At 46.4% G+C, this 12965-nt stretch overlaps 1 protein-coding gene and 1 long non-coding RNA gene across 33 annotated transcripts in view; one reads left to right on the top strand and one right to left on the bottom strand.

Moving 5' to 3' along the window:
• Dst (dystonin) overlaps positions 1-12965 on the bottom strand; it is a 394204-nt gene that overhangs the window by 289177 nt on the left and 92062 nt on the right. For 20 of the 32 annotated variants that reach the window (XM_087565925.1, XM_087565930.1, XM_087565928.1 and 17 more), the window contains exon 4: positions 9934-10141. In XM_087565925.1, the coding sequence (XP_087422051.1) occupies positions 9934-10141 (208 nt within the window). Of the gene's footprint in view, positions 1-4194; positions 4513-9933; positions 10142-10315; positions 10430-12965 lie in introns of those variants that run through there. The other 12 variants (XM_087565943.1, XM_087565956.1, XM_087565945.1 and 9 more) reach the window with 3 other exon arrangements.
• LOC102551615 (uncharacterized) lies at positions 4044-7463 on the top strand. The gene is made up of 3 exons (XR_015629454.1): positions 4044-4255; positions 5165-5247; positions 6836-7463. It is a non-coding gene; the product is annotated as an uncharacterized LOC102551615 (long non-coding RNA).

The raw sequence follows: 12965 nt of genomic DNA, 5'->3' as shown, positions 1-12965 counted from the left end.
TTGTTCATGACACTAGATGAAGAAGGCCTTAAACAAACAATCAAAAAACAAACAAACAAACAAACACGAACTCCTACATTTTCTTACTTGCAGATAGAGGTAGTTGACCAATGAAACTGAAACACAAGGCTGGAAAAGTAGCAAGCATATTGTAACTATTAAATGATCATGTAATAGACTCTAAGTGGCTAAGTAGCAATATACAAGCCTGTGCCCCTTCTGGGAAAGGCAGATACATTATAGCCCTGGCCTGTCTGTCTTGAAGTTATTGATACTTAAAGGAGAGTGGAGGAAGGCGGGGAGGGGGGAGTCTATTTAGTCTACACTTTGTCAGGAGCAGTTAATCTCAAGGAACATGAAACAAACTAAACTCAGTTTTAATGAAAATCACAGACTAACACAAACTAACTCAATGTTACCCTATCATAGTGTAGCATAAAGTTCACTTTATGCCAGGAACACAGCATGAATACAAGGGAACCTGAAATCAAGGTTTGCAGAATCCTGAAGCCACTTGAAACCTGAGCCAGAACATCACAGAACATGCTGCACAGAGCAGAGAACTTCCTCACACATTCACCCAAACATTCGCCTTGCTGGAGTACCAGAACCTGTCTCCAGCAAGGAGACATTTATTGATCCGCCGCATGTCTCCCTAAGGTGGCAAGACTAACTGAAAACAAACTCCTGTATTCTCCCTTCCTTCTGCTGCCATGAGCGCCGTAATCATACAAATACCTGGGGAAGGCAGAAATCCCCACCTCTGATTCAAATACCAAAGGTTCTCTTAGCAATACTGTAGGCTAATAGCCAAAGTGTCTGCCAACCCTAATAATGTTCGCACTGCAGCCGTGTGGGAACTGATAAGTTCCGGATATTGGAAGAATCAGCATGGTGTTAGACCAAGAAATGTCAATGTTTTCAATTAGTTCTAAAATATACAGAGCAGGGGCTGGCAAGATGGCTCAGCTGATCACGTGTTGCTGCACAAGCCTGACAACTCAGGTTTGATCCTCAGAACCCACATTATAAAGCCAGATTGGGGGGGGGACTTTGGGGATGGGAACCAGTAGAATAAAAATACGTTGTATGAAAGTCTCACGAAGCAAAAATATAAATGAATAACAAGCCGGATGCTATACCACACACCTGCGATCCTGTGCTCCACTGGCAAAGTGGTGAGCAGAGACGGGACAATGCCCAGAAATTCAGTTGATGGAAGCTGCGTAGCACACAGGGAGAGCCTGCCTCACCAGGGTGAAGAACTGGTCCCTCCCAAATCTGTTCTGACCCTCAGACCTCAGTTTGATCACACACGCACATGCACACACATACGCATACACATGCACTCACACACTCACACATGCACATGAACACTCGCACGCATGCACACACACAAGTAAAAAGTACATGGAATAAACCGTAATTGTCCACATTAATTGTTTTCACATTTAACATCATATAAAAGCATCTGTGTTGGAAAACCATGGTTCATGACAACTTACACAGCAGTTAATGTGACAGCAAGCTAAGTGTTCGTTTATAACAGTACACCAGCAAATTTCACTACACTACCACTTGAGATGAGGTCACTCCGTCTTTTATACTAAGCTGCTAAAAATATTCTGTACCATACAGGGACTATACTGAATAATTTACTATAGATAGAAAGGTACTGACATGGGCAATTTCTAATATAAACAGTATTAAAGAATTGTGCTTAAAAAAATACTTTTGTTTGTCCTGATTTGTTACCAATTGAAATAACCCAATTATTTAACTTCAGGAATATTTTGATCTGACATATTTTCACGATGAATCTATTTGCAAATAACCGGATGAGAATATGATCCAGAACACTACACCCTTCTTTGCAGCAAATAAATCCTTGTGTTATTCTAGTTCAGTAAACAGTTGCCTATTTTTACTCTGACTTAAAGGACCAAAGCCATACACGAGAATAGAACACACCATGAAAATCAGAGCTTGTTCACCACTATCCTTTGTCTCTTGAGGGGCCTGGTATGAAGTCCTCCCAAGGCTTTGTGAGGATATGCCCAACAAGGCTCTCAACTTCCGAGTCCAACAAGCCTAACATTATAGATTACCGCTGTTCTCTATGTTGTGACACTTACACTACTCAACACCCGGGCACATACTTGGCAACCCAGTCACCCTGCAGGTGAGAGCGAATGCACTCTGTAACCCAGGACTTTGAACAGAAATAAAAATCAAAATAGCCTCTCTTTAAACTGGAACATGAAAATGTGTTGAACGGTGCATCGTTTCAGGAAAGTGAACTTGGAAAGTTTTGTGAACTGGCACTCCCTATTCAAAGCAGACAATTCTTTTCTAATTAGATCAGCCCCTATAGTGAGCCATTGGGATAAGTACTGGAGTGAAGTCATCCTATTGGTCACTGATGGGAAATCAAAACCGGCTTCCAAATGCATCAGGAAACAATGGGTATGCCGGGTCTCTGGCTTTTCACAGAATACACTGGCCAATAAGCTCCTTTTCCTCTCCAAGGCTAAGTGAAATTCAGAACATCTGTATGGCCGAATGCAATTTGATGACCTAAGCATTTCAAGACCGCAAAGAACGGGGGAAATGCCCCCTTGGTTTCCTTCTGTGAAATCTTGGGCAAAAGTGTCTTGAGAAATGTCTGTCTGACAGCATCACTAGCAGTAACATTAGTCCCAGTCAAGGGGTGAGATGCAGAACGGCCATGCATATTTAATTTTCTGTTATTTACTAGGACAAATAAGACAAACTTCTAAACAAGGCCTGTTTCCTCAAGACTGGCTATAATCAGCATTCTGGCTATTTCTTTGAATTACCCACTTATCACTTATATTAAACTTGATCTGACAAAAAAAAAATTAAAAGCTCTATTTTTTCCTAAGCATATGACATATACATTGTAGCCCTTCCTGATTTTTTCCCCCGAAATCACAGAGCTTATAGACCTACACTGCAGTGTTTCTTATTTTTAACTCTCTAGAGACAACTGAGTGAGAAAAACAACATCTTAAACGGAAAAACAGAAACAATCCTCAGAACATCACACATACAATCAAGTGCCCAGATAGGAGTTAGCTTAAAATATCACTGCACTTGCTCAGGGCTGTATTATCCACAATAGAGCTTTGGCACAAAGGAATTCCACTTGTGTTTACAAAATGATACGCCAAGTCTAAGAATCCAGTTGCAGAACACATTCTAGTGAGGGGTAAAACATGAGTGTAGGAAGACTTGAGTTTTAGGGAGCTTGAAGATTCTGTGCTTCAGTTTTGGATCCATATTAGTAACAGAAAACTATTTATATTTTATTTCACCCGCAGAGCTTGAGTTACTAAACCCAAAGTGAATATTCAACAGATGCCCTCGGGTCCATCATATGAAATACCTGATTCACTATTAATATTTTACACACATCTGTGAGCCATCCTCACGAACACATAAATGTGAAGCATCTCTCTACATTTCAAGAGACGTGAAGGCTCAACACGGTTAAGACTCAAAGAAAGCCCAAGTTAAAGTAACCATAATACTTAGATATCCAAGACAATCAAGTTGGCCGAATTTCCTGGACATAAACGATCGGCAAAAAAAAATGTATCTTAAAATAGACTTCTTTAACATTTAAATGTACAACCAACTCTCTTGATTAAAGACTTCCTTTTATCATGATTTGAAATAATTTTGGACTGCATCATTCTTAGTATATAATCACAAGCGAGAAACTTTTCAAATAAGTACGATTTTTCGAGAGACAGAAAAAAAAATCAGTGCTGTGCTCCAGAATACAAGAACCTTTACAGGTTGGCCAAGCCTACGCAGCCAGGCTTGGAAATCTCACGGAGAAGTAATGGCATCCAACCCTCCCAGGAAGAATTATGGCTATGCTTGGTGCTTAAGAGCTTCTACAAAGGGAAAGACAAGGCAAAGTGCTTCTTGGAAACAGACCTCCCCCGCCCTTCATTCCACCGCCTACCCTAGGGCGTCTCCGAACCCTCACCCACCCGGCCCTGCTCTGGGGTAAAGGATTTCACCCATGGCACCTGGCGGTCCCCAGAGCTGGTTCCGGCTGCTGTTTACTTGTGCCCCACGAGGGGGTGGCTCTGATTTGGAAAAGGTAACGGTTCCCATGGGCCCTGCCCCGCCGCACAGCCCAGCGCAGGGACCTCGTACCTTTGTACCTCTCCAGGACATCCTCGTAGGCCTGGAGGTACTCCTGCTCCTCCACATACAGGTAGGCGGCGGGGGACAGGTACCCCGCCATGCCCGGGTCCCGGGGACTGGCCGCGCCCGTGGGCCCGCGACCCGGGTGGAGGCGTCAGCAACCCCGGGCTGAAGGATCGGCGCGGCAGCAGGCCCGGGGCGGCGTCCCCAAGGAAGGCTTAGGGGGGTGGTGGGCGGTGGCTCGGGGCGAGCAGCCTCCTGACCCTGCGCCCCGGGCCAAGGCGCTGCGGAGGAGCGCGCTGCCCCGCCGGGATGCGCCGCGCTTCTGCCGCATCTCCCGGCTGCGCCGCAGACGCCCGCCCGGGAGGAGGAGCGGCAGCGCTGGGCTCCGGCACCGCCCTCCGGCCCGCCCACCGCCCGCCGCGGGTCTCAGCGCGGTTTCTATTTGGGACCCACAACAGGTGCCGGAAAACAAAGCCTCGGGTCCCGTCCCTACTGAGGGAGCTGGAGGCTCTCCACCCCGGGAAGGGGAGTAGTGAACCATGCTGGAAGTAATTTCCCCAGCCCATCTTAGGACGTCGGAGGACCAGGTCACTATAAGAAGGCAGGGAGGGGGACAGACAGCGTCCAGGAGACGCCCGGACCTGGCGGCCTCTGGAGGTGGCAGGGCGCATCAGGGCCTGAGAGCGCCGCCAGGGTCAGGGCAGCTGAGGACCAAGGCAGCGGCCCCTCCCTTCTGCCCCCCAGAGCCTGCCAGTGCATCTGCCGCTGTTCCGGGAGGGACTGTCCACTCACCATGGCCCAGATTACTGTCACCGCCTCCTTCCTCTTATTATTCGTTGCACATAGTACCAGTATCCGCAGAGCAGAATGCATATGGTTCTCTTAAATTTGACGCGTCGTATGCTAAAATAAGTAACTTTAAAGGACCCCAGGATAAGCCAGCTGGTACTCAGGCATGTAAATGGATGTTTTTCAGAACAAGGGAATTCAGTGGCTGTGGATGGAATCCTCCTCACTGTGGGCCACCAGCAAGTAACTGACTCTCCTCATGGAGAAAGGGTGAGGTAACAGAACCTAAATGAAGCCTGATTGTAAAAGGGGGTGTGTGTGTGTGTGTGTGTGTGTGTCCAAGTTCATTCTTAGAAAATCCATTCACTACATGCATATCCCCTCTTGATATATGACACTTCTCTCTAAATCTTCCCATTTCCTCCTTTTTATGTGAGGACAAAATACGCTTGAACGGTGACCTCTGTTCAAGAATCAGGGCAGGTAACGCTCCTTGGCAACTGATCTGCTTTTATTTCCCCAAATAAAAAGCAAGACCCCATCTCTCCTCTCTAGCCTGATCCCTGGCCTATGACCTGGGTTTGTCCCCTGCACATAAGTACAGTTCAACGTGGTGTTCTTGCGCATATGTGTATGAAGCAACCTTGGGAAAACATCTTGGAATGAGGAGTTAGCAGTTAAGTTCCCATTCACACTCCACATTCGGACAGACACACTCAGAATACACAGTCAGATGTGTAAAGGGAAAGTCCGACCGAGGAGCATCCGGCTTTATGAATATAGTAAGCATATGCTTTCCTGAACTTCAAACTGTCCATTTAAAGAGCCGGTCAAATGAACAAAAGTAGCAGTATCTGGGCTTCAGCCTTTGCCCCAAGCATTCTTGAAACCACAATGGCGGGTGGATACGCTAGTGATCACAGTACAACCCACAGGGAAGGAGAAAAGGCGTAGCTACAAAGCTTGCTCTGGAGGCAAGGCCGCCGGAATCCAGATCCTAGCTGATGGTCTTGTGGTGCTTGTGGTGCTGAGGGAACTCATGAACTGAGAAAAATCACAGGTCCGATTGTATAGGGCACTTGCAGGCCTTGTGAGATGTATGCATAACTGCTCACAAGACACCTCGCTGTACACACAGGTAGCACATTATTAATAGAGAATCTTCCATGTGGCGGGGGAATTTGCAAGATGATTTACATTTGCTATCTCTGTTTTACAAACCTCTGTCTCCATCCTACATTTCACCCCAGCAAAGACCCTTCAGTTAAGAAACTGGGACTGAGAGAAGTTCAGTAATTGTCCAAGGGAAATGCAGGTAGAGACGGGTCGTGAGTGTGCATACCTACAATTCCGGCTTTGGGGAGACGAGGCGAGGGGACCAGGGGAGAGGACCAGGATTCAAGGTCAGCCTCAGCACACTGACAGATAACCTATGTCCTATGAGACCGCAGCTCACGAAGTAGCAACAACAAACTTCACCACAGTGAGAGGGGAGGCACACACCCAAACTTACGTGTTCAGAATCTGGTCCTTCAACTGGCCAAGCCCAACTTTAAAAGTTCCCCTCTTAAAACAACATCACCGAAAACAAAAACCATGCACAGTTACTGGTAATTTCAAGACAGAAAACCCGGCTGACATACCCTACAGTAGAGCTAAGGACAGCTCTAAAGACGGTTATATCCATGTGTAAAATGCAATTACTCGGTAGGCGCTGCAAAGCCCCTCCCCTCACCTGTTACTGGACCTCACAGTGACCCTAAGAAAGAGAAAGTGAATATCCTGTAACTGCAGATTTTAATATAATGAAGCTACAATAAATATTAAAACACAACCACCCTCTTTTTTTATTTTTCAGTGATGGGCATCGATCGAACCAAGGCCTTAGGTAACCAAGGCAAGTGCTCTACCATTGAGCTATCTGGAGATATAGAAACACAACGTCACCGTCACCAGCGATGTACTACAACACAAACCTGATTACATTACTACACTGCTTTAAAACCTCTTGGAGATGCTCCACTGTGTACAGGAGTAGCCCTGGGGACTCCACAGTAGAGGCCAGCACCAGGGTACTCTCTACCATCCCCTAGCAATACCTCGGCTTAACTACACACACTGTTTGCAGTTCAGTTAAGCAAGTCCCCTATGCTTGTCCATGAAGTTCCATTCCTTTGAAGTGGCCTTCCCTGTCAACCTAATTCTATCAAGCTCTCTTAATCTCGGCTCAAGTGGTACTTGCTCTCAAAGGCCTTTCAGGAGCCTCGCACATCTCCCCTTCTCCCCCAGGTTAATTAGACTCCTCTGGGTTCTTTGAATATTAGACACCTCCAGCCATGACAGCTGATCTCTCAGAGCACGTTGTAACTGTCCGGGAGCCATTGTGTCGTACTAGCTATGACTCTTTAAAGACAGAACTATGTATTTTACTGCAAGAACTCAATAAGCATGTGTTAACTACGGGTGAATGAACTTATCCAACGGTCCGTGTGGCTTTTGACTCAGGGGCGCGCGTGGTGGTGGGGGGCATTTCATAAACAACTCTGATGACCTTTAAAATATATATTAAGCTCTTTTACGACTGAAAATGAGCACCGCAAATTTCTCACCATTCCCGAACAGCACTCCATCTTTCACAAGGGATTAATTTCAAGAAAGAGCTAAGTTTCAAGCAGAGCGTAAGGTGTGTTGTAAAATTAAAAGTGGGAGTTTTAGTGGCGTGTTTTCAAACTGTCCTCACTACCCGATTCCCCTTGCATAAACTGCACTCTCATCACACTGGGTACACAGTGGCCAGGCTCATACATGATGCACAATAATTCAGGCACATGAGGGATTAAAATGACACCTGTGAGCTGACCTCTGACCCAGTACGCCATGTGAGTTATCGTTTATGAGTTGTGTAGCAAACGTGTAACATACCAATATTTTAAGAAGCAGTGATATACGTCTGCGTTTCCATTCGGTTGTTCATTACGTTTTCTTCTACTTTCTGAAGAATTCGTGTGATTTTAAAAGTAGATACTTTGAGGTCTCAGTCACCCACCCTCAATCTCAAAGGACACTTCACAATGAACAGCACATGGTCTCTGTCCTCAGGACTACAGTTGCCTCAGATCCAGCACTGCCCCAGGTCCCTCCAGGCCTTCCTTTCCTACAGTGCCCACTGAGGGTAACAGCTACTCCCATGACGGATGCCTGTAGTTGTCCCGTGGCTTATGTGATAATGGCACCACTGACAGACACCTACCCTCTTTCTATCTCATAAGCTCAAACAAAATATCTACCCAGCGCCAGGCGTGGCAGTGAATGACTTCAATTCCCGTCATTCAAGAAGCAGAAGCCTGCAGATGAGTTTAAGGCCAGCCTAGTCTATGTAAGGACCTCCAGGCCAGCCAGGGCTATACAGTCAGCCCCTATTTCAAGAAACACAAAAGTCAAATCAACAACCAAACTTTACAGAACAGGCATCCAGATGTTTTGATGCCCTGGGCGGGCCCAAAACAGTGGGCATGCACCTTCCCTTCACCTATAGTCTCCTAGTGCTGTTATTTCAGGTAGAGCCCGCTCCTCTCCCTTGAGAGTGAGAGCTGCAGGGAGCCTTCAACAAGACAGGCAGGCCTGAGTGACTAAAGGTGTCCTGAGGTGAAGGTAAAGAGAGCCAAGGCCCAAGCCACCTCACTCTCACTTGGCTCCCAGTCTCCATCCTCCCTCCTTCCTCTTCCCGTTCCTGCTCCACCCCTCCTCCTCAAAGGCTGGGCGAGACTCTCTGGCCTCTCAGGACAGAAGCCAAGAGAAGCTCTAGCCTGTTGCCCCAGAAACCCTGACTACAGAGTGACCTGCCAGGCTCTGCTTGTTTTTCTTAGAATCAAAAAAAAAAAAAATCTGACTTCAGAGACCCCAAGGAGACTCTCTAGGCTGCCTTGATGACTGTAATCTGGAAATGGTCACAGCCCTCGGGAAGACAAAACCCCAATATCTGCATGACCTGGGAAACCACTATGAGAACACAGCCCCCAACTCCTGTCCTGTCACAAGTGGGGACAGGGGAGAGGGAAGGAGGCCTGAACATCTGGCCTTTGGTCTTTGTAAGGGACTCTCCTAAGACTACCGGGTCCCATCCTGCCCTATTACCATTTCCAAGGATGAAAAAAAAAATGCTAAGGGACTGCAGAACTATCCACCCAGGAGGCCACTACATGCACAGACCCTGCTGGAACCACAGGGCCTGAAAGCTGCTCTCTGTGGTGTTCTCAGTTTACAGCTGAGAGAAACAAGCTCCCTTCTGGTTCAGCTTGTATGGCCAATGCAAGGAAACACCCCACACGCAGGACACAAACACTGGCATCTCCATGGATTAATTAATCAAGAGTGCATGATGGCCCCTCACAAGCACTAAAGACACAAAGCATCTATGGCCACATGATGCTGCTCACAGGCTCACAGAAAAGCTACATTTGAGAGAGAGAGAGAGAGAGAGAGAGAGAGAGAGAGAGAGAGAGAGAGAGAGAGAGAGAGATCCAAATTGCTGGGTTGGGCGCAGCATCCTAGGTACCAAAACCTTGAGACTTGAGTTAGAACTGCGTAGCTCAGCGCCCTTGGGCAAAAGAAAGAAAAAAAAGGCTGTTCCCCCAAAATATTCCAGGAAGTCACTGGTATTAGCACTCTCGGGTTGCCTTGATGGTTAGCGTACATCCCCAGCAAAGTTTAACACAGATACCAGTAAATATTTGCTTGCATTTAGAATCTATCGATTCATCCAACCAGAAAGCAGAGTCAAACAGCTTAGTCACCAGAGCAAGCAGGCAAAGCGCTCCATGAAGTAAACACGGTCATTTCCTCCCCCACCTGAGACAAATTTCTAACCCGAGCATCAGCCTGCAGATCCGGCGCCAGGGAACAGATGGGAGCATTTCTGCCACCCTGGTCTCCCACTCCATCCCCTCCCCCACTCACCTGCTATCCGAAGCACGGCCCTCTCGGCGGGGTCCAGCACTGAGCCCCCTTGAATCTTTCTTTTGGATCTCTCGTGCTTAGGCAAATTCCAGGGTAAGGTGTCTCCAGGAGCTGGAGATGCTGAACCAGATTTCTGGCTGAAATCATCCTCGTCAGAAAAATCCGCAGAGGAGGACATAGAACAGCGGTAGGACGCGTTCCCGGAGCTCTGAGGAGGATGACACGGGAGAAGCATTAGCGACCGCTCGCTCGCAAAACGAGCATCACTCGCTGAGGATCATCGATTACGATCACTCTGCCCCCCTCCCCACCTCCAAACTGCGCTGCGCCGTCCCCAGAGAACACGCACACAAATAAAAACAAGACGAACCCCGGGGCTCACCATAGCTTCTTGGCCAAGTCTGCTCCTGTAGAAACAATACGCAAGCCGTTCCAATACATGGAGACCAGAAGGAAGAAGTGTGTGGCCTGCGCTCCAGCACCAGCTCAAATGACTGGGCCAACAATGAAGCCAGAATCAACAGCCTTCCTGTGACAAATCTACAGTATCTGGCTCCCCCACCAGGACAGCAGAAACATTTTCCATTGCTAGCCTTCTGGTTAATTCATTAATGCAACTAACTTTAAGTTTCACAAACAAAGCACAAATGCAGGATGTTGGGTCCCACCTCCTTCCCGTTTCAAGCCTCCGGGCCACTGGAGCCTCCTTTTAACCAGTTTTGAGCCCTGTGTCCCCTTTATTTAATTTTCTGCATGAGACTGAAGCGGGTTCCCAGAAGAGGGTGAGGAGGGAGGGAAGGAGGGAGGGAGGGCTAATTCTGAGAAGAGCCTTTTCTTAAGACCCGGAGAACACAAAAGCCTGCTTTCAAAAGCCGTAGACACGGCCAATAAACAAACATCTGAACTCAGTTTAGAGTTCTTGAGATAATTTAAACTTCCAGCAGTGAAGGGTTGCCAATAATGTAAATGGGGACACAGCGAGGGGACAGGAAGCCAAGTTCTCCTCAGCTGCAGCCATCAGTAAGAGGAGAAACACAGACTTTTACCAAAACCACTCTGCCCCAAGGTTATTCTTCCTGGATTCAGCAGGAGCTTGGTATCCTCCAGGCACGTGGTGCTCTTCCTTCCTTCTCAGGGGACTGTGTCTGTGAGTATTTTGGACAGCCCACAGCTCGGTGAGGAAAAGATGCTGAACACCTATGCTGTGGGCTGGATTAAAAATTCTAGAGAGGGGGCTGGGGATTTAGCTCAGTGGTAGAGCGCTTACCTAGGAAGCGCAAGGCCCTGGGTTCGGTCCCCAGCTCCGAAAAAAAGAACCAAAAAAAAAAAAAAAAATTCTAGAGAGTATCAAAGGGATACTCTGAAGCTCACAGTGAAGATGCCTGACTAACATGACTGGAATTCCCTGAGAGGAAAGTTGCATGGATTCCTGGGCATCGAGCAGCCAGCAGGAATGAGCTCAATGAGGGAAACTCCGATTTGAAGTAAGAACAGTGAGCTACTCAGGCTGGTTCCCCACAGCACCAACAGGCTGTGTGAGCAACACCCACACACTCATACACACGGGGCTTGTGAGACTGCAGCCAATCAGGACCGCTGACTTTGCCACTGTCCATCGAAACCACAGCTGTTCCACGGTCAAAGCTACTATTGTGAGAATTCACATATCCCTACGAAATGAGGGATGTTAAGTTTTGCTTACACCATGTTGACTTTCCTAATAATAATAACGACACCTTAAGCAAGCTTGACAAAAGTAAATGAATGAACTTGAAGTTCTATATGTTAGCTACAGTTCCTAGAGAGGCGTGTACGGCATTTAGTTGTTATATGAACCCAATTTATTCTCCCAAGCTTTTCTGAAATTTCAACCTGAGTTATCCGAGGTTTGTGTTTTGCAGAATCTGAAGGGAAGGGCGACGTTTTTAAGGACTTTTAGGGGTTACCAGGTTTCTTTGGTTGCCTTGGGTTCCTCAAAATGGTTTCCTCTTGTCCTTTCTTAAGGTTCTTATTTATCTCTGAGATTGTATTTCTACACTATCTTAGTGAGACCAGTAATTTGTTAATCTTTGCAGAGGTGTGTGTGTGGGAAGGGGGGAGGGTAGCTGCTCTTTTCCAAAAATCTCTGGTCACTGATTTTTGCTGAGTAAATTTTTTTAATGGCCAGAGTCACAGCTGACTGAACAACAAAATGTGATTTATGCCATGACACAACCACTATTAATCACCCACAGCCAGATGGGGACAGTTACTACCCTGGACCCAAGGGTGTTGACTGGCACAGCCTCTACTCTGGTCATGTCACTGATAACCAGATAAGAGAGAACAGTAAGAAAAAATAATCAGGACCACATCTTTCAACAATTTACTACAGGCCACACACATTTATATCATATGCGTTTATAAGAAGTGATATCCCTTCTTGTCTACAGGGTTCAAGCCTTTTAACAATTACAGTATTAGATTTTTTTTTCCCAAACATGCACCAAAAAGGAAAAAAAATCACTTTGAGAACTGGAGACAGTCTACAAAATTAAAGCCCATTTGAAAGCTTAAAATTGATACTATATTTAAATAAAGCTACTTCAAAGTGGAGAGTTCATATAAACTATTACATTCCTTATTGATCTGTAATCACTTGCCAAATCATGCTACTATCTTAGGGCTGGAGCGGACAGTACTGGGTTTTATTTGTTTGGAGAAAATAAACAGTTCTCTGGCCAAAACACTGCAGCCTGACCTTTGATGAGGGGCTTAACTTGGTAGGACGAAGGGAAAGGAGTCCTGTAAGCAGCAAACGCCCCTACTTCTGATTCTACTAGCTGCTTAAAGATCGATTCCTATTAAAGTATAAATGCTCATCCATAGGGGTTAGTTAAATATACTATATCTATAACATAGGCTACTCTGCAGAAATTAAACAAATATGTTGCTCTACAATTAACAAAGAGGAACTAATATATGATAGCTGTAAAAATCCAAACACACATATGCAACCCCTTGTGTGTTTAAGTACGGATATATTACTGTTA

This window comes from Rattus norvegicus, chromosome 9, assembly GCF_021556685.1.
Source record: "Rattus norvegicus strain SHRSP/BbbUtx chromosome 9, alternate assembly SHRSP_T2T, whole genome shotgun sequence".
NCBI lineage: Eukaryota > Metazoa > Chordata > Mammalia > Rodentia > Muridae > Rattus > Rattus norvegicus.
This window is presented reverse-complemented; position numbering and strand designations above follow the sequence as displayed.